At 42.0% G+C, this 27203-nt stretch overlaps 1 protein-coding gene across 8 annotated transcripts in view; it reads right to left on the reverse strand.

The window, feature by feature from the left end:
• Positions 1-747: 747 nt before the first annotated feature.
• Positions 748-27203, reverse strand: part of LOC138745583 (AP-3 complex subunit beta-2) — a 141683-nt gene continuing 115227 nt past the window's right edge. For 5 of the 8 annotated variants that reach the window (XM_069902782.1, XM_069902781.1, XM_069902780.1 and 2 more), the window contains 4 exons: positions 18075-18172; positions 15437-15460; positions 12913-13051; positions 748-4652 (listed from right to left, as the gene is read on the reverse strand). In XM_069902782.1, the coding sequence (XP_069758883.1) occupies positions 4502-4652; positions 12913-13051; positions 15437-15460; positions 18075-18172 (412 nt within the window). In that variant the 3' untranslated portion in view covers positions 748-4501. The remainder of the gene's footprint in view (positions 4653-12912; positions 13052-15436; positions 15461-18074; positions 18173-27203) is intronic. The other 3 variants (XM_069902785.1, XM_069902784.1, XM_069902779.1) reach the window with 1 other exon arrangement.

The raw sequence follows: 27203 nt of genomic DNA on the forward strand, positions 1-27203 counted from the left end.
ATGGATGGCCACTGGGAGCTCCACGCTATTGTAAGACTAAGACGCTCAATGAAGCCATCTCCCAGTCTGGGTACAGACTGAGAGACAAGGGCATCGGATGAAGTAGATGACCCCTGCAGATTCACAAGTGTTGTTTTACTTGGAAGGACTGTTTGGAGCCCCAAATGGTAGCGAGGAGGTGTGGGCGCAACTGGAGATGGGGGGGGGGGCAATTGGTGGGAAGGGAGGAGGGGACAAGGGAGTCACAGTGGTCAATTGCCCACTGTAAATAGTGCAGGCAAGTTGTAGAATCTTGAGGATTGGTGGGGGGGGCATGGTGGAAGCTGACAGGAATGAGGAAAGGTTTCAGGTACATTAAGCAGGGAGGGTGGAATTGTACTATGAACCAGCTGGAATTGATACCCCAAGGAGGTATGTAAAGATGACAGGGAAGATGTTTTCTCAGTGAGTTCCTATTTATGGAGTTGGTCTGAGGACAAACTGTCTGCAATTAAATAGACCTTTAGCCTATCCAAAGGAAGCCGGTGTTTATGGAACTGGTTTTACAACCTCCGAGTGTTTTAAAGCCTATTAAGTCCTCTTGAAGTGTAGCCACTGGCTGATACAACTGATGCTTTATGGGCATTTTGTGAGTTAATAATATTGAAAGCAAGGCCGCCTGCATGCCTAAATAAATGACAAACACCAAGCCTTCCAGTTTCTTACCAGAGTTTAATCGAAGTTTTTGTAAAATAAATTAATCTGCCAAGCAGTTGTGTAAACAGCAATGTAAATACTGGACAAAGATGGCCACGTTCAGCAAAGCATTAGGAAACAGGCGATTTGTGAAGCAAAATACATCAAGGGCACCTCCCCCCCCCCACCCCACCCCTTCTCTCTCAGCAACCGAGGAATCGGGATTTCATTACCAGTGTGATCTGAACATTATCATCAACTCTAGGGTTCCTACTGCGATTTACTTTGATCCCTCCACTGAGAAGGTTTGTTGGGTGCCTGGTATGACATTCCGGTTGACTCGGTAAATGCCGCTCTTTGACTCGCGCCATTCACGTTTCTTGGGTCACTAACACATTTTTTTTGTACTTGTCCTGCATAGATATTGTTTGCCCGTTATGTCTGGTTGTGTGTCTGCGTGTTTTGCACCGAGGATCAGACAATGCTGTTTTGTCAGGTTGTACTCGACTTAACATGCACACCCTACGGGCAAGACCAGCGCATGCAATGCGCTGGATCGATGTGGTGGGAAATCATTTTCCGCAGATAGTAACTTGCTGGCCTGCACGTGACCCACCCTTCGCCCTCTCTGTGTTACCACACCCTTCCCTCGCACCTGTGCTAAAAACATCACTGCAGACTGCATGAATGAGAAGCGGAATCATGTACATAGTGTGTTGGGTCTGGACTACGATACACAAGACCATACACAATTCTTTTATTCCCTGTCCCCCCCCCCCAGAGGAATGATCACATCTACATACTCAAACCATTAAATGCGGTTCACTCCCCTATTTGCACAAATCAACTTTGTGCATGCAAGATAATTTAATTAAATGGTGTTCCACAAAATCCTTATAGGTTTTGTCGTTTCCAAAAACAATCCATGCAGTAAAATAAAATCTAATCGAAATAACAGAATAGGATGAAATCCCTTCCATGATATTCTGATAAAAGATCAAGTTTTCTCTCTCTCTCTCCACAGACGTTACTGATATTACCAGCATTTTCCGCTTTTATTTTGGATTTCCAGCGACAGCAGGTTTGTATTTACTGCTTGCACCAGATTAAATATGGATTACAAAAAAAATATATAATCAATGAAGATATTTATTATATTTGCATGATATTTTCTGCTCAACTTTCCTTTTGCTAAAAGTCTAAATTCCTAATAAATAACTTCCACATTTAATGATTTAACTAAATACAGTAAAACCAAACAGGATCTGGCACCTACAGGATTGATGCTTGAGGTTACGTTCTGTGGATTGGCGAACTGACCGCTAGGGGCAACAAGTTTAATCTTTCATGTTTTTTTTAAACCTATTTGCTTTCCACAATTTCTTTGCCGGTTGCTTGAATTCCAGGTATCAGGGATTTTACTACATGTATCCTATATTTGAACCCTCTGCTCGTGGGTGTGGTACTGAGACTGGTGGGAGGATGCACAACCTGTGTCTTGGTTCCACCAGCAAAGATGTAAAAAATGATTATCTATTTATTACTGAATGACTTCCATGTGATCTAGTCCAATTAAATCCCATTCCTAACCCACTCCCTCTCAAGACCACATTGTGGTTTTGTGTCTCGAAAAATATTCCAACTGGATCAGCTCATATTCCCTGAAAAGTGTTGAGATGGACAATTTAATCTTCCAGAAACCTATTTAGCCCTTGGCAATCATGATCCATAACTCCATCATTCAAATAATCTCTTTGGTTAATAGAAACCACATGACTGTTCCCATCACTTCAAAAACCAATCATGTGGCATAGAATGGAACTCAGTCAATGCAATCCAACCATTACCTGGGACTGGGAACCAAGATGTTTGTTTCCCCATTTTGGCACCAGAATGCATCCTCTACACTCATTTTCTTCACCTGTACCTTGTCCCAACATCCATCCACATTTTATTCTGATCCAGAATGGATCAGAAGAGGCCCACGGGCACAACCCAGTTCCTGATTCATCCCTGGGACTGCCTGCTACTGGTAGAAGAATGACACAGTGTTAACGGTGCAGTTCCCCAGATGTGAACAGTTCTTCTCCCTGAGAGACAGATTCCCTCCTTAAACATAACAATGCTCTGAAAACTGTTGGAGAATAAAATGGACCCTTGGCTCCCTGTGACATACATGGGTTTCTAAAACCAAGATTGATGAGAGTTAACTTCTTCACATCCACGGAAATGGATGGGGCAGCCAGCACTCTGAGGTGTTGGCACAATTTTGAAGTAAACGGACTTTGTGCATACCAGTTTCCCCAAAAGCTGGAGACAGACCAGTCCTGGCAACCAAGTACAGTCTGGCACATATGGGAATTGGTAGTTGCCAGATAAGCGATTTCCCAGTGGCTTGAGATTGCATGTATGTGTATTGACCATTAGTGTGTGCCAAATTTAAACTTATGGATTTTTAAAAATCTTATTTATTTTCTGCAATTTTATTTTGCCTGTTGCTTGAGGCTGCCATTTCCCTGAATTTCGGATAACGGGGATTTTACTGTATCGCAAAGCTGCAGTTTTATTACAAATCTACAGGCACACCAGTTCTGGAGGGTCAGGTACCCCAAAGATACAGGTAGAACTGATCTAACAATGCAAAGCTACACCCAAACCAGTCCGAGACATCAATCACAGATATAGACAGTCCTATATAGGGTAGACCAGGCATTTCTTTCTGCTCACATGCCACCTTAAGTAATCCCTTACTAACCCAGAATACCTCTGGCACCCTGTGGTTAGTAAGGGATGAGTTAAAGTGGCATGCGAGGGGTGGGGAGGGGAAAGGCTGCAGACCACTGGGCTCGACTCACCCCATGAAGATCAGTTACTAAAAGCTTTGTGTAAACATCAAACTTTAAGAAAGGAGAGAGATTTAGCAAGGGAACTCCAAAAGCAATAAACGCACATGATTACAATCTAGAAGAATTAACCTTCCTTGATTCCATTGCAATTTGCTTCTGTAAAGGAGAATGGAAGGTGGGGTGGGGGGGGGGGGGGGTGGCGAGGGAATTGGGCTATGGGGAGAGGAATGCAGAAGACTAGCATCAAAAAAAGGACAATACACAAGTGGGCAGGAGAAACCAAAAGGTCATGCAGCATCCATAGGTGAAGGGTAACCGATGCGTTGGGCCTGGGCCATTCATCAGGTATTGTGTCCTACCTTGGTCCAATCCTTTCTAACCTGCAACTGCCGTACCTGACATGCCCTCCATAGCTTCAACAACATCCAGTTCCCTGGGCTTGACTGCCTCACCAGCACCATGGGTACCCTATCCCAACGCACCTCCATTCCCCCAGACATAAAGCCCTCTGTTTCTTCATCCATAACAGATCTGACAAGCCCCCCTCCACCACCACCTGGCAGAATATATTCCCACCCTCTAAAACATCTCCATTGGCTCATCCCACTTTCTCCATGTACCCGACAAAGGGCCCAGATCCAAAACGTTGGTTACCCGTCACTCTCTATGGACACGACATGACCTGCTGAGATCTCTGCCACATTTGAGTATCGCACTCGACCCAGCGTCTGCAGACTTTCTCATTTCTCATGGCCTTCAGTGGAGTGGACAAAAGAATCAGCTTCTTGATTTTCGAGCGTTTCATCAATGTGAGGAGTTTGGAAATCTCTTTATCAAGTTATTGGGGAATCTCCACGAACTATAAAAGGGACACCGGAGAGGTTGCCCTTTCAACAGGATCTGCTGCCTCTGGATGCCTTCTCCTGTGGTTAGCGATTTCACATGGGGGGGGGGGAGACTGAGGGGCTTCACAGCGCACGTCACTGGGTCAGTGCTTCCATTATATCCTTCACCATCATTGTACCGATCACCATCTTCTCACAGTTTACGGTCAGTTGAGCAGCGCCGCGATCCTTGGTTACCAGGGCCACAAGGACCAATGCCCCAGCACTCACAGTACGACCAGCAAACCTGCCAAGGGGAGAAGGCAAAGCCAGTTATCTCATGAGGGGCAAAGCCAGCACCAACCACGAATGGAAATCAGAAACTCAACACTTAATGTTTAAAGGACAAGCAACTTTCAGGAGATGTATCGATTTGTGTCATTGCTGGTTACTGGGGGAATTTATTTTGCATCTCAAACACACGGGCAGCGTAGTAGTTGGTGGGACACTATTACAGCGCCAGTGACCCAGTTTCAAATCCCGTGCTGTCTGCAAGTAGCTTGCACGTTCTCCCCTCGACTTTCTCCCCAGGTGCTCCTGTTTCCTCCCATCCTTCAGAAATGTATGAGGGGTATAGATTAATCTGCGTATTTTGTGGCGTGGGCCAGAAGGGCCAATTTTAAAAAAAAACTGTCCCAGATGACTTTAACTAGGAGCAACTGCATTGGCATGGTCACAACTCCTTCTCAGGCAGAAGGTACAGAAACCTCAAGTTCAACAGTTTTATCCAACAGACCCTTCAACCTCGCCATACTAGGACCATAGAATGCTACAGCACAGAAAACAGGCCATTCAGCCCTTCTAGTCTGTGCTGACCATTATTCCACTAGTCCCATTGACCTGCTCCCATTCCACAACCCTCCAGACCTTTCCCATCCACGTATCTACTTATTCTTAAAACACAAGATCGAGCCCGCATTTACCACATCAGATGGCAGCTCAATCCACACTCCCACCACTCTCTGAGTGAAGAGCTTTCCCCTAATGTTTCCCCAAACCTTTCCCCTTTCAGCTTAAAGCTATGACCTCTCCCCCAATCTAAGTGGGAAAAGCCGACTTGCATCCACTCTATCTATACCTTTTAATCTTGTAAATCTCTTTCAAATCTCCCCTCATTCTTCTTTGTTCCAAGGAATAAAGACCCAGCCTGTTTAATCTTTCCCTGTAACTCAACTCCTGAAGACCCGGCAACATCTTAGTAAATGTTCTCTGCATTCTTCCTATCTTACTGATATCCTTCCTGTAGTTAGGTGACCAGAACTGCACACAATATTCCAAATTTGGCCTCACCAATGACTTAAACAACTTCAACATCCCAACTCCAATACTCAATAGGCGAAGATGCCAAAAACTTTCTTTATAACCCTGTCCATTGGTGATGCCACCTTCAGGGAACAATGTATCAGTATTCCCAAATCTCTCAGGTCCTCCACCCTCCTCAGTGCTCTACCATTTACTGTGCATGTCCTACCTTAGTTTCCCCTTCCAAAATGGATCACCTCACACTTGTTTGCATTAAACTCCATCTGCCGTTTTATGGCCCATTCTCCCAGTTGGTCCAGATCCCTCTGCAAGCTTTTAAACTCTTCCTCGCTGCCCACAACATCGCCTATCTTTGTGTCATCAGTAAACTTGCTGATCCAATTTACCACATTATCATCCAGATCATTACTAATAATTTACCTATTATTGATGTCAGGCTCACCGAACTTTAATTACCAGGTTTATTTTTGGAGCCTTTTTTTTTTTTTACACAATGGGACAATATGAACTACCCTCCAATCCTCTGACACTTCACCCATTTCTGCCAGGGCCCCTGCAATTTCTACACTATTCTCCCTCAAGGTCTGAAGGAATATCATATCCAGCCCAGGGGATTTATCTACCTTTATTTGCTCTCAGGCCACAACCACCTCCTCCTCCTCAATCTCCATCTGTTTCATGACTCTTACGTTTCTTTCTCTTCCTTCCTTGTGCACTCTGCCAGTTTCCTGAGTAAATACTGATGCAAAAAAACTATTCAAGATCTCCCCCATTATAGGATGCTCCACTAATTTTGTCCCTTACTATCCTTTTACTGTTAATATACTTGTAGAAACCCTTCACATTATTTGCCAGAGCAACCTCGTGTCTTCTTTTTGCCCTTTCCTTGAGTATTTTCTTGCATTTTCTGTACCCTTCAAGCAGCTCATTACCCTCTTCTTCTTAACCAGATTGCCAATATCCCTTGAAAACCCAGGTTTCCTAGACCTGGTAACTTTGCCTTTAATCCTAACAGGAACATTCAAACTCTGCACTCTCAAAATGTCACCTTTGAAGGCCTTCTACTCACAACACACCTGTGATAGTACAGGCCTATCACCAATGTATATAGTCACAGTATCTAGAGTATGTAATGACTGTGCTTACAGCGATTGGCTGAGAGCTTAGCCACGCCTACTGTCTGGGCCTTAATGGGTTGTGTCCCTAGCCAGGTCGGATCATTCCGGACTGTTCGGCCACCTGTGAAGAGCTTCTGTCTTTTGCTAATAAAAGCCTTGGTTTGGATCAACAAGTCTTTGGTTCTTTCGACGAGCTCGACAACACCCTTGCCAGAAAACAACATATCCCAATCTACTCTTCCTAGATCCTTTCTCATTTCCACAAATTTTACCTTCCTCCAATTTAGAATCCCAACGTGAAGACCAGACTTACCCTTTTCCATCATTAACTTGAAGCTAATGAAATTATGGTCACTGGACCCAAAATGTTCACCTGCACATACATCTGTCACCTGACCTGTCTGGTTCCCTGACAGGAGATTAAGTACTGCCACCTCTCTTGTTGGTACCTCTATACATTGATTTAGAAAACTTTCCTGAACACATTTCACAAACTCCAAGCCATCCAGCCCTTTCACAGTATGGGAGTCTCAGGCAACATTTGGAAAGTTAAAATCTCCTTCTATCACAAGTTTCTGCTTCTTACATCAGTTTGCTATCTCTCGCTCTCTCTCTACAGATTTGCTCCTCCAATTCTCTCTAACTATTGGGCAGTCAATAATACAACTTTATCAGTGTGGTCACACCTTTCCTGTTCCTCAACTCCACCCAAATGGCCTCTGTAGATGAGTCCTCTTGGCTGTCCCGGCTTCGCACAGAAGAGACATTTTCCCTGACTAGCAATGCCACTCCTCCCCCTTTCATCCCTCCCCTCTATCATGCCTGAAGCAACAGAACCCCAGATCATTGAGCTGCCAGTCCTGCCCCTCCTGCAACCAAGTCTCACTAATAGCAATAGTGTTGTAATCCATGCCCTGCGCTCGTCAGCCTTTCTAACAATACTCCTTGGATTAAAATAAATACACCTGAGAAAAATTCTATCATCTACAACCCTTTAATTTCTATCTATTCATGCAGTCCTCACACGACCTTTATCCTCCCCCACCCCCCCAACCTCACTAACTGCTCTAACATTCTGATTCCCCTCCCCCTGCAAATCTCAATTAAACCCATCAGGACAAGACTAACAAACCTACCCACAAGGATATTAATCCCCTTCCAGTTGAGATGCAATCCAACCCTTTGGTACACACCCCACCTTCACTGGAACAGAGCCCAGTGATCTAGAAATCTGAAGCCCTCCCTCCTACACCAGTCCTCAGCCACATGTTAAGCTGCCTTATCCTCCTATTTCTAACCTCTCCAGCACATGGCACAGGAAGCAATTCCGTGATCACGACCCTGAAGGCCCTTTTCTTCAACCTAGCGCCCAACTCCCTGAACTCTCCTTGAAGGACCTCCTCATCCTTCCTACCTAAGTCATTGGTCCCTACATGGACCAGGACATCTGGTTGATCACCTTCCCATCTAAGAATGTCGTGAACTCAATCTGAGATATCCCATACTTTGGCACCAGGGAGGCAACATACCATCCGGCATTCACGATCCTCTGCAGAACCTGTCATTTGTCTTTCTAATCATTCATTGAGGCTACTCTTAAATCTAATGTTTTTATAATTAATATCAATCCACGCTGGGAGAACTACAAATCAAAGAGTATATCAATATTTTTATCCCTAAGATTTGAGGAAAATCAAGAAGTTTCAACCTCTGTGGCAAGAAAAACAATCTCGCATAAACAAAACTCATCTTCTAAAGACTAAATGGAATGGGGGACTATCATTTCCAAATCGTAGATTTTACTGTAATCTACGCTTATTGGTACATTTTGATAAATTAGTGAATCACCCTTCTTGGGTAGAAATGAAATTGAATTTCTCTAAAAATTCATCTATGTTGGGTTTTTTTTAGGTTCCTCTCTGATAATGAGAATTAGGTTGAGAATATGGACACAATTTAGGAAAATTATTTGGCCATAATAGCTTATCTCTTGCCAGCCCTATTAGGATAACCATCGTTTTCAACCTTCTTTGTTAGATGCAGCTTTTAAGGAATAGTCTCGATTAGGTATCAAAAATTATAGAGATCTTTTTATTCAAAATAATTTTGCTTCTTTTTTTGAACAAATGAAAAACAAATTTAAACTTCCCAATAGATATTTTATTTAGATATTTACAAGTCATCTGTCTTTCTAACTATGGAATCCCCCATCACTACAACTCACCTCTTTTTCCCCCCTCCCCTTCTTAGCCTGCTCTGTTTGCTTGTTCCTTCTCCTAATTGTAACTCTTCTACCCTCTTCCTGCCTCTTGGGGGTAGTGTCCCTGTGACTCCTATCTATCACACCTTCCGCCTCCTGAATGCTCCGGAGTTTATCCAACTCCTGCTCCAAAGCCTTAATGTGGCTTGACAGGAGAATCAGCTGGATGCACTTCGGGCATTTGTAGTCATCGGGGAAACTACTGACTTCCCTAACATGGTATAGGAAACAATGTACAGATTCAGATCGGAAAGTGAGTGGGAATAAATGGCTCCTTTACAGAATAATAGGGTGTAACTAGTGGGATACCACAAGGTTCAGTGCTGGGACCCCTGCTATTTACAATACCTTTTGATGATCTACATTGAAGAGTAATGTAATATCTCCAAGTTTGCAGATGACACAGAGCTGGGTGGAGGATTCCAAAAGACTGCAGGTGATTTGCACAGACTATGAGAGTGAGCAAATGCAAAGTAGAAGCAGGATGATGTAGATGAATGTGAGGTTATCCTCTTTGGTGGTAAATATAGGAAGGCAGATTATTACCTTAATGGTGACAAATGAGGAAAAGGGGAGATCCAATGAGACTGGGGGAGGGAGGGGGTGTCATTGAAAGTTGGTACACAGGGGGTGCAGTTATATAGGGTCTTTGTGGGACCACAGCTTTAGCATTGAGTGCAGTTTTGGTCTCCTAATCTGAGGAAGGAAATTAATGCCTTTTGACAGTGTGCAGTGTAGGTTCACCAGCGACCCATGGGATGAATGAAGAAAGATTGAATAGATAATTCACTGGAATTTAGAAGAGCATAATTGAGACATCAAATTAGGTTCGAATGTTCCCAATGTTGGGGAAGTCCAGTCTAAGGATAAGAGGGAAGCCATTTAGGAGAAACCTTAGAGTTGTGAACACCCTGCCATAGAATGTTGTCGAGGCCATTTCATTAGATCTATTCAAAAGGGAGTTATTGGCTAAAGGGATCAAGGGGCACGGAGAGAAAGCAGGAATAGGGTACGGCGATCATCAGATCAGCCATCGAATGGTGGAGCAGGTTCAAAGGGCTTCTGCACCTATTGTCTGTTGGTAATCTCTCATTATCATCAGATGGGCTGGACTACACTTACTGAAGAGCTTCAAGTGAACCAAATTATCTGGCATATCCACTGTTACAGGACTGGCATTTTACACAAAACAAATCCAGATTTATTTTTTAGTTGCCTTCATGCATTTTGAAAATTTCTCAGGGTCAACGGTCTCGGCTTTGTGCAATTTAATGTAACCCGACTTCTGAGACGCATATTTTCGTTATCTTGGCTCTTGCTTTTAAATTGTTACATTGGTAGACAGAAAGCTTTTAAAAGCTGTAACAATTCATCCTTAAAAGGTGCCAAATATCAGAAGAACTCATCCCACTGTCCAAGCATCAGGGATAAACAGTAGTTGATGCCCCATGGTTAGGCTGACAACATTACACAGTGAGAAGAGTTGATCGTCCACCATAATCCGACCCCTAGAATTCCCAATGTTAAAAAGACATCAGTATACTGCAGGGAATATTATCCTTCTCACTTTTCTTTTCCTTTGGCTTGGCTTCGCGGACGAATATTTATGGAGGGGTAATGTCCACTTGTGGCTGACAAGTCCGATGCGGGACAGGCAGGCACGGTTGCAAGGGAAAATTGGTTGGTTGGGGTTGGGTGTTGGGTTTTTCCTCCTTTGTCTTTTGTCAGTGAGGTGGGCTCTGCGGTCTACTTCAAAGGAGGTTGCTGCCCGCCGAACTGTGAGGCGCCAAGAAGCATGGTTTGAGGCGATGTCAGCCCACTGGCGGTGGTCAATGGGGCAGGCACCAAGAAATTTCTTTAGGCAGTCCTTGTACCTCTTCTTTGGTGCACCTCTGTCTCGGTGGCCAGTGGAGAGCTCGCCATATAACACGATCTTGGGAATGCGATGGTCCTCCATTCTGGAGACGTGACCTATCCAGCGCAGTTTGATCTTCAGCAGCGTGGAATCGATGCTGTCGGCCTCTGGCATCTCGAGTACTTCGATGTTGGAGATGAAGTCGCTCCAATGAATGTTGAGGAAGGAGCGGAGACAACACTGGTGGAAGCGTTCTAGGTTCTCACTACAGTTTAATTAAATCACAATATACAGTGAAACGTCTGGTATTTGGCACCTATGAGGATTGGTAGATGCCAGTTAAGTGCATTTTCCGGTTACCTGAGACTTGCTCTCACAATGCCTAACTAATACACCTGCATTAAGAAATAAATAGTTTAAAAGACAAAAATGCCCCACTGTACTTACACTGAACAAACTTCACTTGAATGAATAGATAAACCTTAAAGCATTTACTTTATTTTCATTCACATTCTTTGAACACATTTAACCATCGCTGCCCCTCCACAGAGCCACCTGAAAGATGAACATTAACATTATAGATAATTAACTCGCCCACCTCCCCCATGTTTACAGATAAAGCTCCTGACTGGGGCGATTCTTACTAAGCTCTTCAACGGCGAGCGGGACCAACCCACTCTTCGACTTGGGCGATGCCATTGCTGTTTCACACAACTTTATTCGAACAGCTGCTACGAGCAAAGCCTGACCAAGGCCCTCCGCTGGCTGAACATTTGCTCCCATCTTCACCACAGGTTTATGTGCTAATTCAGAGAACATTGACTTTTACAAATTTAAACATATTTTTTTTTACCTATTATTTAAATTTTTAATTTATTTTCCTCAATTTTTTTTTTGCCAGTTGCCGAATTCCAGATGCCAGGGATTTTACTGTATTCATGTAATATTGTCGGATGGTTCTATCTCATCCCAATGGGTGTTCCTGCAAAAGTTTTCCCCTTTAACAAATTAGTTAGATAAACAGATAGATTCTTTCCTTGGCAAACCTAGAGCTACAATTTGAACACCAGGTCTCAGATAGATTGACAAGTATCTGATCACAAAGACTGCAGATGCAGGAATCTTGAGCAAACAACGAGTTGCTGGGGAGGAACAGCGGGTCAGTGCTTCGGAAGTTAAACACGAAAGTCCGCAGACACCGTGACTGAAGTAAAAACCACAATGCTGGAGAAATTCAGCGTACTTTATACAGCAAAGAAAAAAGATACATAACCAATGTTCAGGTTTGAGCCCTCCATCAAGGTACGGATAAATGTAGGCAGGTGCCGAACAAAATGGTGGGGTGAGGAGGGGAAAAGTCTCAAAGGCAGGAGGTAAAAAGTGGATAAGGGAGGGAGGGCAGCAAACAGGGGAGAGGGGGAATGGCTCTGTGAATGGAGAGGGAAGGGGATGGAGAGCTGGAGGATAGAGGAAAAGGGAAGGAGAGCTGAGAGTAGGCTACCAGAAACTAGAGAAGTTGATGTTAATGCCATGGGGTGGAGAGTGCCCAGATGGAAAATTCAATCTTCCTCCCCCAATTGACAGGCGGTCTTGGTTTGACGGTACACGAGGACATGGACAGAAATGTCAGCATGGGAGTGGGGTGCAGAATTGAAGTGGTTGGCCACTGGGAGATCCCCGTCATTGATGCAGACAGAATGAAGGTGCTCAGCTCATGTCAATGTTTTGGGTTAGGACCTGTCCCTCCGCCCCTCTTTGCTGAAGATTCTGGCAAATCTAACTTCTTGTATATTGGAAGATCCTTTCCTGATTCCTCCTAGTCTCCCAAACTACTGCTGAGAATCTCTTGCAATGATACAGGCAGGAGTGGAATTTTACACCAATTTTTATCCTTGGGACATCACAGCCCACGATATGTTATTTTACCAAGAAGGGCCCATTTGGCACCCTTTCTGTCTCTGCCAAACTACTTTAGTGCAACTGTCAGACTGGCACATCACTGCCCACTTACTTGTACTCATTGCTCTGACCACAGGGTACCCGGCCAAGGTTAGCAGTCGACATCACCTGCTGGACAATGGCTTGGTCACTCCGGCACCGCTCTGCCAGAGTCAACTTCTCGTTGATTTCATTCATTCCCATCAGTTTCCCTTTGGACGGCGATGCAAAGAAAGCAGGACAGTTAAAACATGTAGCAACAGTATTAATTCACTCTCTTTTCTCTAGGCAATACAGAAATGCTTTTGTGACTAGAATAGAGTGGCAGAGAGGATCCCCCCCCCACCCCAAATATTGACGATCTGCTGGGATCGTTGTCTGAAGAGGGCACGCAAAATCACCCCTCACACAGCATCTTTCAGCTGTTCCCATAGGAGAAGAGATACAGGAGGATCAGAGCCGGCACCACCAGGCTGGGGAACAGCTTCTCCCCGCGGGCAGTGAGAACGCTGAACGACCAAAGGAACTGCTCACATTATCCATCTGAGACTCTCATATTTACAAAACAATATTTAATTTGTGTACTCAAATACTCGCCCTGCGCATGCATAATTTGTCTGTATGAGTGTTATATGTGTGTCTGCGTGTTTTGCACCGAGGACCAGAGAATGCTGTTTTGCGGGTTGTACTTGTACAATCAGGTGACAATAAACTTGAGTAAAACCATCAGAAAACTGCCCACTCTAACCAATAACGGGGGAGTTACGTTTGCCAGTTATATAATCCTTCTGAACATGGTCTAGTACTTCTTGCAGCAAAAGGGGCAGGTTGATTATATCAACATTTTAGTACCCAGCGCATTCACAAAAACTACTAGTAATGAATGGATTTTGCAGTAGTATAGAGGTCCCATAGTTCGAACCCAGGTGGGACACCAAAGCACAACCCCTCTTAATGCAGTTTGGGGTAGGAGAACCTCTTGCTTTCATTTTGACGGAGGGAAGGTCATCTCCAAGGCCTCCTGAGGCAGAGGGTGGATACTCTGGTGCAACGTTTCCCTGAAACCTCGGGGCTTGGGAAGGTGAGAGCGTGCATCCTTCTCTGCTCTGATCACACCTTCCCCATGACATCCCACCAGTGACCCAGCCGAGAATATGAATGGAACAGACACAAGCATCAGCCTTCCGTCCCCCATCTTCGTTGCCATTGCACTGGTTGCTGTCATCGTCTTATCCCCTCCCCTGCCCCAGTCCCTCTCATGGGGGAGCTGTAGGGAGGGATCAAAATCAGAGCCTGCACCACTGTCCTATCCCCATACCCCATCTCCCTCATGGGGGTGATGCGGAAAAGGGATCCACATCAACCCTGTTGCATTGTTTGAACCTCCCTGTCATCTGCAGCCTAATGGGGAAACCGTCACTAAGAATTGAGACCAGGCCATGAATGCTTTCTCCCAGGTTAGACAAGACTGTGATTTCATTGGACCTTGGTCCTCAAGAGGAGGGTGTAATTGATATCAGCCTTCCAGTGCCAAGGCTTTAAGAAATAAGCACAGTCCATTCATCTGGTCATCAATAGATGTTGTAAATATTTCAGCACAGACTGGATGGGCCGAAGGGCCTGATTCTGCACTATGTATTGCCTTATCCCATTTGGAATGTTGTGGCTGAGGAAGAATGGGCCAACGGTATTGCTTCTCAACCCCTCGAAGCTGTCGATAATCGACAAGACTGGAAAGCAGAAATCCACTGGTCCCTCACATCAGCTCTGGCTTCCGAGAAGGCCCTGGCTGATTTTTCCTTCTTCAGCTTCACATTCCTGCACCAACTCCACATTACCCTCGGGACTTTCCGCTGAAATTAACAGCGAGATGGTGAACCTCGCTGAAGGGCTCAGGCCGAAAACAGTGCCCTTCCCTCTCCACTCACAGAGCCAGCCTTCATCCCCTGGTGGCTGCCTCCCTTCTCCCATCTGCATTTGGGCCTGTGCTCCTCCCCACCTCAAGGTTTTGTTCAGGCACCTGCCAACATTTTTCCATACCTTGATGAAGGGCTCAAGCCCGAAACGTTGGTTATGTATCCTAGCTACACTGTTTGATCTGCCGAGTTTCTCCAGCATTGTTTTTACCCCATACTTCCTACGGACCTGCTGAGTTTCATTATCCCATTTGTGTATTGCAAGAGAATGGATGAGATTTTCATCTTTTCCACCATCTGGGATTCCCAGGATACACGCAAGGTCCGTGTGAGTGACGACTCTGGGATCTCCCTGCCTTTGTTCGCCGCTCTGCAGACGACATCCAAGGGGGCCCATTGACAAGCCTGGGAAAAGGGAAGCAGCCAAGCAGCCATGCACCATTTTCCTTGCAACAACACAAGCACAAGCAATGTAGTGCCTCTGTGACGTAACATCAGCATGTCCAGACGTTTCCTTGACTTGGTAGGGAAAGGAAGGGGATGTTTGGACTAAGGCCAGAGCCCACGGACGGGCTCTCTTACAATAAAGCACAGACATGGCAGACAAACACAGAGGCCGAGTGAGGAGGAATGGTACATCCACAGGGGGAGACACTGAGCCTTTGCAGTGCAGCTACTTACCAGCGCTGGTGTTTAACAGCTGTTCTACGAGAGCGAGGGGAAAACAAAGTGCAATGAGGTAAGAAACACCAAGTAACTGCGACCATCATGTTCTTCTGTGATTTCAGTTGAGGCCCAGTTTTGTTTGGGGGAGGGAGATGTTCAAAACTGCTTTGTTTATACAGCGAGGGCAACGAGGATGCATCAAAAGCCTTCTAAACCCCGTGTGCCACATTGGGCCCTGCAAGACCGCTCAAAGGTATAAATGGGTTGTGCTCTGGCCTGCTGCATTCTCCTGGCTACATCCAAGCGCCAGCCTTTTGGTCCATTGCCATACGAAACGGGATCAGGTGTTTTCCTTCCGGCCTGCTGAGCCTGCTCTGCCATTTAATGACATCCATTTACCCACCTGTTCCCCATAACCCCCAATTACCCTACAATACAAACATCTATCAACGCCTGAAATGAACTTAATTCATTCACTCCTCTCCGAGAGGAGCAGCTCTTCCTCAACTCGTCTTAAATTTATTCCTCCAAAAATCTTTAATTTTTAAAATGTAGACATACAGCACGGTAACTGGACCTTTCAGCCCACAAGCCCAATTGACATACAAGCACCAGTATGTTTTGAATGGTGGGAGAAAAACCGGAGATAACGGTATTTTTGGGAGATGAAGTGTGCTGAGAGAAACAGGGTGAACACGTTTGATCAATGACAATCACTGACCGAAATAAATACACATTTTTTTTCTCTCTCCCCACAACAAATCTGCTGAGCTTTCTAACTTCTGATTTGCTCAGATTCATATTTTAAAATTAAAAAAATAAATCGGTAAATCACTGAGTTACTGATGCCTTTCGAGACAACTCCTTCCCTTCCATCCCTAATTCTGTTCATGTCTTCATCGATATTTAAAGCTCTCTCTCTCTCTCTCTCTCTCTCGAATAAAGTCTGGTTCATCCTCTGTATCTTAAGAAGCCGCAAGTTGATTAATCTGTCTGTTACTGTACAACTAACACATGGTGGAGTGCCTCAGGGACCTGAGTACAAAGTCAAGTGTTGCTGGACTCCCACATGTATTATTTTCCAAGCCTATCTAATTTGCATTTGACTCAATGTCGACTACTCCCACTGTCTCCATGGGGACTACTTGTTCACTGAAATAAAGCCACCAGAGGAGCTCTGAATTCTCCTTGTAGGTGCTAACAGTTACATCAGCTGAAACATGCTCAAAAAATGTTTAAACAGGCTGGAGAGAAATCCTCGGGGACACGAGACTGCAGATGGTGGAATCTGGAGCAAAAAGCAATCTGCGGGAGGGACTCTGTGGATTGGGCAATAACCATGGGTGAAAAAGAATGGTCAAGAAGAATTCAACCCGAGTTGCTGATATTTGCTTTTCTCTGACTTATGCCGCTCGACCTGCTCAGTTTCTCCAGCTGATTAGTTTTGCCAGGAGAAACGATTACTGTCATCTGGAGGAACGCTCCAAGCTCCTCCTGTGCTGCTCTGAAGAAAATCTGAGTGAGGGAGGGGAGGGGAGGAAGGGTGGGGATTTAGCCCTCTCCAGATCCAACACCTGTGATGCAGTAAGGAGGAGCTGCAGATCGGCATGCGTGCATTTAAGTCCGCAGGCAGGAAAGGAGAACCAATTGTTACGTTTCCTTTCTTTCCCTGTGGATTGCAGGGGTTAATGCCAAGACCAAGGTGCTCTCAATATGAGACCTTTGGGTGTGTCAAGACTGCGATCCTGTAGCCACAATTGAGGGAGGAGGAAGGCTTCCTTCCTTAAAGGGACATGGATGAATTGGGTTTAGACACCCTTCTGAAGACTCCCTCAAGATTGCCACGCAAGTTGGTAGGGTGGTTAAGAAGGGTGCTGGCCTTGATTAGTCAGGGAATGTTGCGTCTCTATATAACTCTTGTTTAGACCACACGTGTTCAGTTCTGGACGCCTCATTGCGGAAAGGATGCAGATGCTTTGGAGAAAGTGCAGAGGACATGAACCAATTTGTTGACTGGATGGCAGAACATGTCATATGAAGGCTGACAGAGTTGGGTTTTCTTTTTGGAGCCACAAAGGATGAGAGGTGACTTAATAGATAATGAGGGGACAGGACCATTTTCTTGTGGGTGACAATAGAAAATACCAGAGGTATCTATACAAGCTGAGGGGAAGAAAGTTTAGGGGAGATGTCAGAAGTATGTTTTTTTTTTACTCAGAGAGTAGTGGGTGCCTGGAATGTCTTGCTGGGGGTAGTGGTGGAAGCTGGTACAATAGGGACATAGTGGTTTATGGGTGTGAAAGAGGGATAAAAATTAGATTGTTGTGGAGGTTTACATAGATCAGCATAACATTATGGGCTGAAGGGTTTATGTTCTATATTCTACATCTACGTAATCTGTTGGTTCAGGCTGGACAGACTGGAGACCTTCTTGGAGATGTCCCCCAAATGGGCAGACAATAAATAATCAGTGTGATGGATCTCACAGCCCCAGCACTCACAGGTCCATCAGAGAAGGGAGAGAAGGGTTACACCAGGAACAGAGACAGCCACGTTACCCTGAACTGGAGTGGCTTCCACATTGCACGTAGTGTCCGATTACTCTCGCCCCTCCTTCTCTGCGATTCGTGGCTGTTGCTGAGGAAACACTCACCTTGCTCCTTTTTGAAGGAGTTCTCAGCCATGAAGATGGGCATCATTAACTCTCCAACTGGTGGCTGGATAGAGACGTAGAACTGTCTGATCTGGGAGCTGAAAACAGTGAGAGGTCCATTAGGAGCAACGTCATCACTCTGTCTCCCTCTTCTCAGCTCAGCAACTTTCACCCTCCAACCCCCGGTCATCCTAACCCACCTCCCAATCACCTGGTCATCCTAACCTCCCATCACCCGATCATCCCAATTTCCCCCCACTCCCAATCACCCAGTCATCCCAATTCTCCAATCACCTGGTCATCCATTCCCCCATCCCCCGATCATGCCATCCCCCCGTCACCCTGATCCCCCCATCACCCAGTAACCCTGACCTTCCATCACCCAGTCACCCTTTCACCCAGTCTCCCCGAATCCTCCCCCCATCCCCACTCCTCATCACCCTGTTATAAGTTCACATTTTATTTAGTAACCACACTTTAAGGGTTAACACAGGCTGAAAACCTTTCATAACAAAATCTTTTCACAGCAATATCATCCACAGCTTGTGGTCAGACAGAAGGCACCTTCAAGTAGCCACCATAAACAAAGTTAATGGTTTGGAAGAACAATGGTTGTTAATTTCAGGAAGAAAGACCAGATAAGACATTTGCAAGTCATATGAGTCATGTTTTTGGGAATTGAAACAGAAAATATTTCAGTATTGATGAAGCAAGTCATGTGATTGAGACACTTGAAGAAGCAAGATTAATTAATAAACAAGTCACAGAAGTAAAGGACTGTGTGAAATGGACACCTGATGTTTTCCCTTTGTCAGGGGTACCATTGTAATGGTCATTTTTGATTTACTCATCTGGGTAAAGAAAGCAGGATCATTCTTACATTTGGATCATGTCTATTCTGATGGTCATTTTGTCTGACCCATGCCTGGGTATTTGTGGAAGCATTGTGGAAGTCACGAGTTTAGTTTCCTCTATGCAATGAAGAGGGGAGTTGTGACAATTATTCATATGAAAGAACATTTCTATGGAAGCAACTCAACAAGGATTCATAAGTTTTTAGCAGTCTGATGAATCAGTGTCTCACCTACCTCATAATTACTTCTAAACATCAGTTTAAAAGTTCTGAGTTTAAACACAGGATTTCTAAGACTGGGCAGGCTGAGATTTGCTTGGGAATTGACTTTATACACACACACACACACACACACACACACACACACACACACATATTTGCGCATAGTTGGAGTTAAGTTTAGATTTAACTAATATCTTATATTATTAGCAATTATTAATAAAGATATTGTTTTAAAAATAGCATTGACTTGGTGAATTTCTATTGCTGCTAGCTTATGACATAACACCGCCATACACCCTTACCCAGTAATCCCACCCTCACTGTGTCCAGTGATGCTCATCCCTCAACCAGTGAGCAAATCCTAAAGAAAATATTAGACCCCAGTTTTTTTCTCCTTTCCTTTCTTTGAAAGTATACAGATCATACAAAGTTTGGTGGACTTGTGAACAGTGATTACTATCAAAGAACACAACAGGATATAGATCTGTTACAGATAAGGGCAGAGAAATGGCAGGTGCAGTTTAATCTTTGGAAGGTCAAATGTAAGGAAATATATACAGTTAATGGCAGAGATGCGGGGATCCTGGTCTATAGCTCATTAGTCAGCCACACAAGAAGATTGAAGATGGGGTGGTAAAGAAGGCATACAGTATGGTTTGTTTTGTTGGGTGAACATTGAGTATTAAAGTATTAGAATACCGTGTGCAATTGTGGTTGCCCCACTACAGGAAGGGCATAGAGGCTTTGGAAAGGATAAAGGTGGTCTCATTTAGAAGGTGTGAGTTACGAGGAGAGATTGGACAATCTTGGATGGCTTTCTCTGGGGTATCAAAGACTGAGGGGAGACTTTATAGAGGTATATACAATCAGGAGAGGGAGATGTGGGGGCGGGGGTGGCAAATATTGTGTACAGAGATTGGTGGGTGCCAGGAACGGGCTGCTCGGAATTGTGGTGGTGGCAGAAACAATAGTAACATTTAAGAAGCTTCTAAATAAACACTTGAAAATGAAAGGCAGGAAGAAATATCTACCAGGTACAAACTTCAGAGTTTCTTTTCAAAGAAAACTTCAGTTCTCTACTTAAACAGGTGACAGAGACCTTATTTAAATGTTGCTTGTTGGTAGAGTTAATGTTATCAAAATGCATGTTCAGTTAAAATTTTTATATTTATTCCAGGCAATTCCGATTTTTACACCAAATAATTTTTTTGACTCCGTTGAATTTATTACCTCTTTGTATGTTTGGAACCTGAGATATTATTATTGGGCAATTAATATTACAAATATTATTTTCTGAATTCATGACATAGATAATATCTATGAACTAATTTGCTCTGGCTACATGACTTGGTGTTTCCCTTACATTTTCTTTTTTTTTAAATTTTTTATTTTTCACACCATAAATCACAATAGCCATGATATACACTTTCTTTTTCACACATTTACAGTGATTTTTTCTCCCCCGCCCACTCCCTCCTCCCAAGCCACCCCCCCACCTCATCCATTTTAGGTATACAATCTAGGTTGCATTAATTCAGTCAGACAATGTTGTCATTCAACAAAAATACACCAGAAATTCTACTGAGTCCATTCTTTTCTTTTCTTCTCCTTCCATCAACTTAGGTAATGTTTGTTCCCGGTAGGTTTTCGCTATTGTATTTAATGTAAGGCTCCCATACTTGTTCGAATATTTCAATATTATTTCTTAAACTATATGTTATTTTTTCTAATGGAATACATTTATTCATTTCTATAAACCATTGTTGTATTTTCAAATTATCTTCCAATTTCCAGGTTGACATAATACATTTTTTTGCTACGGCTAGGGCTATCTTAACAAATCTTTTTTGTGCATCTTCCAAGTCAATTCCAAATTCTTTATTTTTTATGTTACTTAGGAGAAAGATCTCTGGATTCTTTGGTATATTGTTTTCTGTTATTTTATTTAATATCTGATTGAGATCATCCCAAAATTTTTCTACTCTCTCACATGTCCAGATTGCATGAATTGTTGTTCCCCTTTCTTTTTTACATCGAAAACATCTATCAGATACTGTTGGGTCCCATTTATTTAACTTTTGCGGTGTAATGTATAGTCTGTGTAACCAATTATATTGTATCATACGCAGTCTCGTATTTATTGTATTTCTCATCGTTCCAGAACATAATTTCTCCCATGTTTCCTTTTTTATCTTTATATTTAAATCTTGTTCCCATTTTTGTTTAGTTTTACCATTTGTTTCCTCATTCTCCTTTTCTTGCAGTTTAATATACATATTTGTTATAAATCTTTTGATTAACATTGTATCTGTAATCACATATTCAAGGTTACTTCCCTCTGGTAAACTCAAATTGCTTCCTAATTTATCTTTCAAGTAGGATCTCAGTTGGTAATATGCCAGCCCTGTATCTCCAGTTATATTGTACTTATCTCTCATTTGTTCAAAGGATAAGAATCTACTTCCTGAAAAACAATTTTCTATTCTTTTAATCCCTTTTTTTTCCCATTTTCTAAAGGATAGGTTGTCTATTGTAAAGGGGAGTAGCTTATTTTGCGTCAATATTAGTTTTGGTATTTGATAATTTATTTTATTTCTTTCTACATGAATCTTCTTCCATATATTGAGGAGATGGTGTAATACTGGAGAAGTTCTATGTTGTACCAATTTTTCGTCCCATTTATATAATATGTGTTCAGGTATCTTTTCCCCTATTTTATCTAATTCTAGTCTCGTCCAGTCTGGTTTTTCCCTTATTTGATAAAAATCTGATAGGTACCTTAATTGTGCGGCTCTATAATTATTTTTGAAGTTTGGCAATTGTAAGCCTCCTTGTTTATACCATTCTGTTAATTTATCTAGTGCTATCCTCGGTTTCCCCCCTCTCCATAAAAATCTCCTTATTATTTTCTTTAACTCTTTGAAGAATTTTTCTGTCAGTTGTATTGGCAATGCCTGATATAAGTATAGTATCCTTGGAAAAATGTTCATTTTAATACAGTTTATCCTTCCTATCAGTGTTAGTGGTAGCTCTTTTCAATGCTCTAAATCGTCCTGTAATTTTTTCATTAGTGGATTGTAATTGAGTTTATGTAATTGGCCTAGATTTTTGTTTATTTGCACACCTAGGTATCTTATTGCCTGCATTTGCCATCTGAATGGGGATTCCTCCTTAAATTTTGAGAAATCCGCGTTATTCATAGGCATTGCTTCACTTTTATTTACGTTTATCTTGTATCCCGACACTTCTCCATATTCCTTCAATTTCTTATATAGTTCTTTTATTGATAGTTCTGGTTCTGTTAAGTACACTATCACATCATCTGCAAATAGACTGATTTTATATTCCCTGTCTTTTATTTTTATTCCTTTTATATTATTATCTATTCTTATCGATTCTGCTAGTGGTTCTATAGCTAGCGCAAACAATAATGGTGATAGTGGGCATCCCTGCCGCGTTGACCTGCTTAAGTTAAATTGCTTTGATACATGTCCATTTACTGTCACTTTCGCTAACGGTCCCTTATATAATGCTTTAATCCAATTAATATACTTCTCCGGTAAACTGAATTTTTGCAATACTTTGAACAAGTAATTCCATTCTACTCTGTCGAAGGCCTTCTCTGCGTCTAAAGCAACTGCTACTGCCGGTGCTTTATTTCCTTCTACTGCATGAATTAAGTTAATAAATTTACAAATATTGTCTGTTGTGCGTCTTTTTTTGATAAATCCCGTTTGGTCTAAATTTACCATTTTCGGTACATGTTCTGCTAATCTGTTTGCTAATAGTTTAGCTATTATCTTATAATCTGTGTTTAGCAGAGATATTGGTCTATATGACGCTGGTGAGAGTGGATCTTTCCCTTGTTTTAGTATCACTGTAATTATTGCTGTTTTACATGAATCTGGTAAGTTTTGTGTCTCATCAATCTGGTTGATTACATCCAGGAGGGGCGGTATTATTAGATCTTTAAATGTTTTGTAGAATTCTATTGGGAGTCCATCCTCTCCTGATGTCTTATTATTTGGTAAATTTTTTATTATCTCTTGTATTTCTACTGTTCCAAATGGTTCTGTTAATTTATTTTGTTCCTCTATTTGTAGTTTTGGTAGTTCAATTTTAGTCAAAAATTCATCTATTTTCCCTTCTTTCCCTTCGTTTTCAGTTCGGTATAATTGTTCATAGAATTCTCTGAAGTTTTCCTTAATTTCTTTTGGATTATATGTAATTTGTTTGTCTTTTTTCCTTGTTGCCAATACCATTTTCTTAGTTTGCTCTGTCTTAACCTGCCATGCTAAGATTTTGTGTGTTTTTTCACCTAGTTCATAATATTTCTGTTTTGTCTTCATTATATTCTTCTCCACCTTATATGTTTGTAATGTTTCATATTTTATTTTTTTATCCACCAATTCTCTTCTTTTGGTTGTATCTTCCTTTATTGCTAATTTTTTTTCCATGTTTATTATTTCCCTTTCCAACTGCTCTGTTTCCTGATTATAGTCCTTCTTCATCTTGGTTGCATAACTTATTATTTGTCCTCTAATGAATGCTTTCATTGAGTCCCATAGTATAAACTTATCTTCCACTGATTCCGTATTTACTTCAAAGTACATTTTTAATTGTTTTTCAATAAATTCTCTAAAATCCTGTCTTTTAAGTAGCATGGGGTTTAATCTCCATCTATACATTCTTGGAGGGATGTCCTCTAGCTTTACTGTCAGTATTAAGGGTGAATGGTCCGATAGCATTCTCGCTTTATATTCTGTTTTTCTTACTCTATCCTGCATACTAGCTGATAACAAAAATAGGTCTATTCTTGAGTATGTTTTATGTCTAGTCGAGTAGTATGAGTATTCCTTTTCTTTTGGGTTTTGTTTCCTCCATATGTCCACAAGTTTCATTTCTTGCATTGATTTAATTATAAATTTGGTTACTTTGTTCTTCCTGTTAATTTTTTTCCCCGTTTTATCCATATTTGGATCCAAATTCAGATTGAAATCCCCTCCTATTAGTATGTTCCCTTGCGTATTAGCTACCTTCAAAAAGATATCTTGCATAAACTTTTGATCTTCGTTAGGTGAATATATATTAAGTAGATTCCAAAGCTCCGAATATATCTGACATTTTATCATAACATATCTCCCTGCTGGATCTATTATTTCCTCTTCTATTTTAAATGGCACATTTTTGCTAATTAATATAGCCACTCCTCTTGCTTTTGAATTATACGATGCTGCTGTTACATGTCCTACCCAATCTCTCTTTAATTTCTTGTGCTCCAATTCAGTTAAGTGTGTTTCTTGGACAAATGCTATATCTATTTTTTCCTTTTTCAGTAAATTTAGTAGTTTCTTCCTTTTAATTTGGTTATGTATTCCATTAATATTTAAAGTTATATAGTTCAGCGTAGCCATTTTATATTTTGTTTATCTTCTCTTTCCGTTTTTCCATCATTACCTTTCCTCCTTTTCCATTTCTGTTTTCTTATTTTCAACTCTTTACCAGAAAACATTCCTACAACATCCAACATTTTCCTTATTCTCCTATTTCTATCTTCTTTATCCCCAATCTCCCCTTCCCCTCCTGAGTTGTCCTTTATCCCTTGTCGGACAACCACATCTCCCCTCTCCATTTGGATTTGCGAATCCACTCGCAAGCGTCAACTGATTTTGCAGTGACCGCTCTTTTCCCCCACCCAGCCCCCCCCAGAAAAGATTTCACTTTTCATATGTCACAAAGGTCACTCTTTTAATTCCCTCCTTATTCTCTCTATTCCATTACCTTCCCTTATTAATTCTTGTCTATACTATCTATGTTTTCCTCTAATTACAGATACTTTCACGTATGCCCATTGTCTCTATTCACTCTTATACCTCTTTACCCGCATACATATCAATCGTGGTCATTTTTACCCTCATTACCCGTCTTCATCCCTCAGTCTATTTTTGTCTTTACCCACATACATATCAATCGTGATCATTTTTACTCTCATTACCCGTCTTCATCCCTCAGTCTATTTTTGTAATTGTTCTGCAAATTTTCGTGCTTCTTCTGGATCCGAGAACAGTCTGTTTTGTTGTCCTGGAATAAATATTTTCAATACCGCAGGATGCTTCAGTGTAAATTTATATCCTTTCTTCCATAAAATCGCTTTTGCTGTATTGAACTCTTTTCTCTTCTTTAGGAGTTCAAAGCTTATATCTGGATAAATGAAGATTTTTTGCCCTTTATACTCCAGTGGTTTGTTGCCCTCTCTTACTTTTTCCATTGTCTTCTCCAGTACCTTTTCTCTTGTAGTATATCTTAGGAATTTTACTACAATAGATCTTGGTTTTTGTTGTGGTTGTGGTTTAGGGGCAAATGCTCTATGTGCCCTTTCTATTTCCATTTCTTGCTGTAGTTCTGGACATCCTAGGGCCTTAGGGATCCATTCTTTTATAAACTCCCTCATATTCTTGCCTTCTTCATCTTCCTTAAGGCCCACTATCTTTATGTTATTTCTTCTGTTATAATTTTCCATTATATCTATTTTTTGGGCTAGTAATTCTTGTGTCTCTTTAGTTTTTTTATTAGATTCCTCCAATTTCTTTTTTAAGTCTTCTACCTCCATTTCTGCTGCTATTGCCCGTTCTTCCATCTTGTCCATTTTTTTCCCCATTTCTGTTAAGGTCATATCCATTTTATTTATTTTCTTTTCTGTGTTGTTTATTCTTCTTCTTAAATCATTGAATTCCTGTGTTTGCCATTCTTTAAATGACTCCATGTATCCTCTAACAAGAGCAAGTATATCCTTTACCTTGCCTTTCCCTTTATCTATTTCACTGTATTCTTCCTCTTCTTCTTCCTCTGGGTTGGCCATCTGTTGTTTCTTTGATGCCCTTTCCTCCTCTTCTTTCTTGTTTCCATTTTCTTCTGTGGTTTCTTCTTGCTGCAGGTGTTCTGCAGCTGTCGTTGCCGGCTGTGGAGATCGACTCCCCAGCTGGTCCCCCCTCCCGTCGGTGTGTTTTTTTGCATGCGTGGTTGCGCACTTTTACTCGGCTCTGTGAGCCATTGATGTAGTTCTTTTTCCACCGACCTGAGGTAGTGGGCTCCTCTCTCCACAGCGGGCCTCTTCGGACAGGTAAGGCCTTCACCTTTTTCCTCCGTTGTCTTCTCTTCCTCTCTTCTTTCCGTTGATTTTGATTTTTCTCCTTTTGTCTCCATCTTCTTTCCACCTTTATACTCACTTTTCTTTAACTTGTATTTCTGTGCCTTTGTATTTTCTCTTGTTTTTCCCGACTTTTCTGGAGAGGGCTGGAGTTCACCGTCCGGCCACTACTCCATCACGTGACTCCTTACATTTTCTTTGTTGAAGGCAAATAAATTAATAGGCAGTTTGGTGGTCAAAAATTTGTTACAAATTTGGTTTCAATTCAGGCTCTGTTTTGAACTGAAAATTTTTTCTTTACCTGCTCTGATTATTAAGAATCTCTTTTTTCCTCCATCTTGCCTTGATCATGTTTTTCATAAATGGAGAGAAGAGGGCATCACTTCATTTTTTTTTGATTTGTAGATGGCTGTTTTATGACCTTTGAGCATTTGTCACATAAATTACATCTCCCTGATTTCCATTTTTTTCCAAATATTTACAGGTTAGAGATTTTCTGAGAAACCAAATTACTACTTTTTTGTTCTCCCATGAGAGTAATTGTATTGACTTTTTTTTTGGTTAAATCCTTGTCAGGAGGGTTTAATAGGATTCATTTATGGATTAATTTCTAGAATACATTGCATTTCTATGAATAAAATTAAGAGTGTTTGGGAGAGCTTTCTCTAAGGATATATGGACCAAGTGTTTAAAATGCGTCCATTCCTCTTCCATATGTGCATGTCATTCAATTCAAGATAAGACATAGAGCACATTTATCCAAATATACATTAGCTAAGATTTTTCCTACTATCAACTTTTATGTGACAGATGTAATGGGGTTACTTCCTTATTTCATACAATTTGGTCCTGTTCAGCATGAGATCACCATTGGAAGGAAATTTTTAATGCATTTTCCCGTATTTTT

This window comes from Narcine bancroftii, chromosome 11, assembly GCF_036971445.1.
Source record: "Narcine bancroftii isolate sNarBan1 chromosome 11, sNarBan1.hap1, whole genome shotgun sequence".
Taxonomy (NCBI): Eukaryota; Metazoa; Chordata; class Chondrichthyes; order Torpediniformes; family Narcinidae; genus Narcine; species Narcine bancroftii.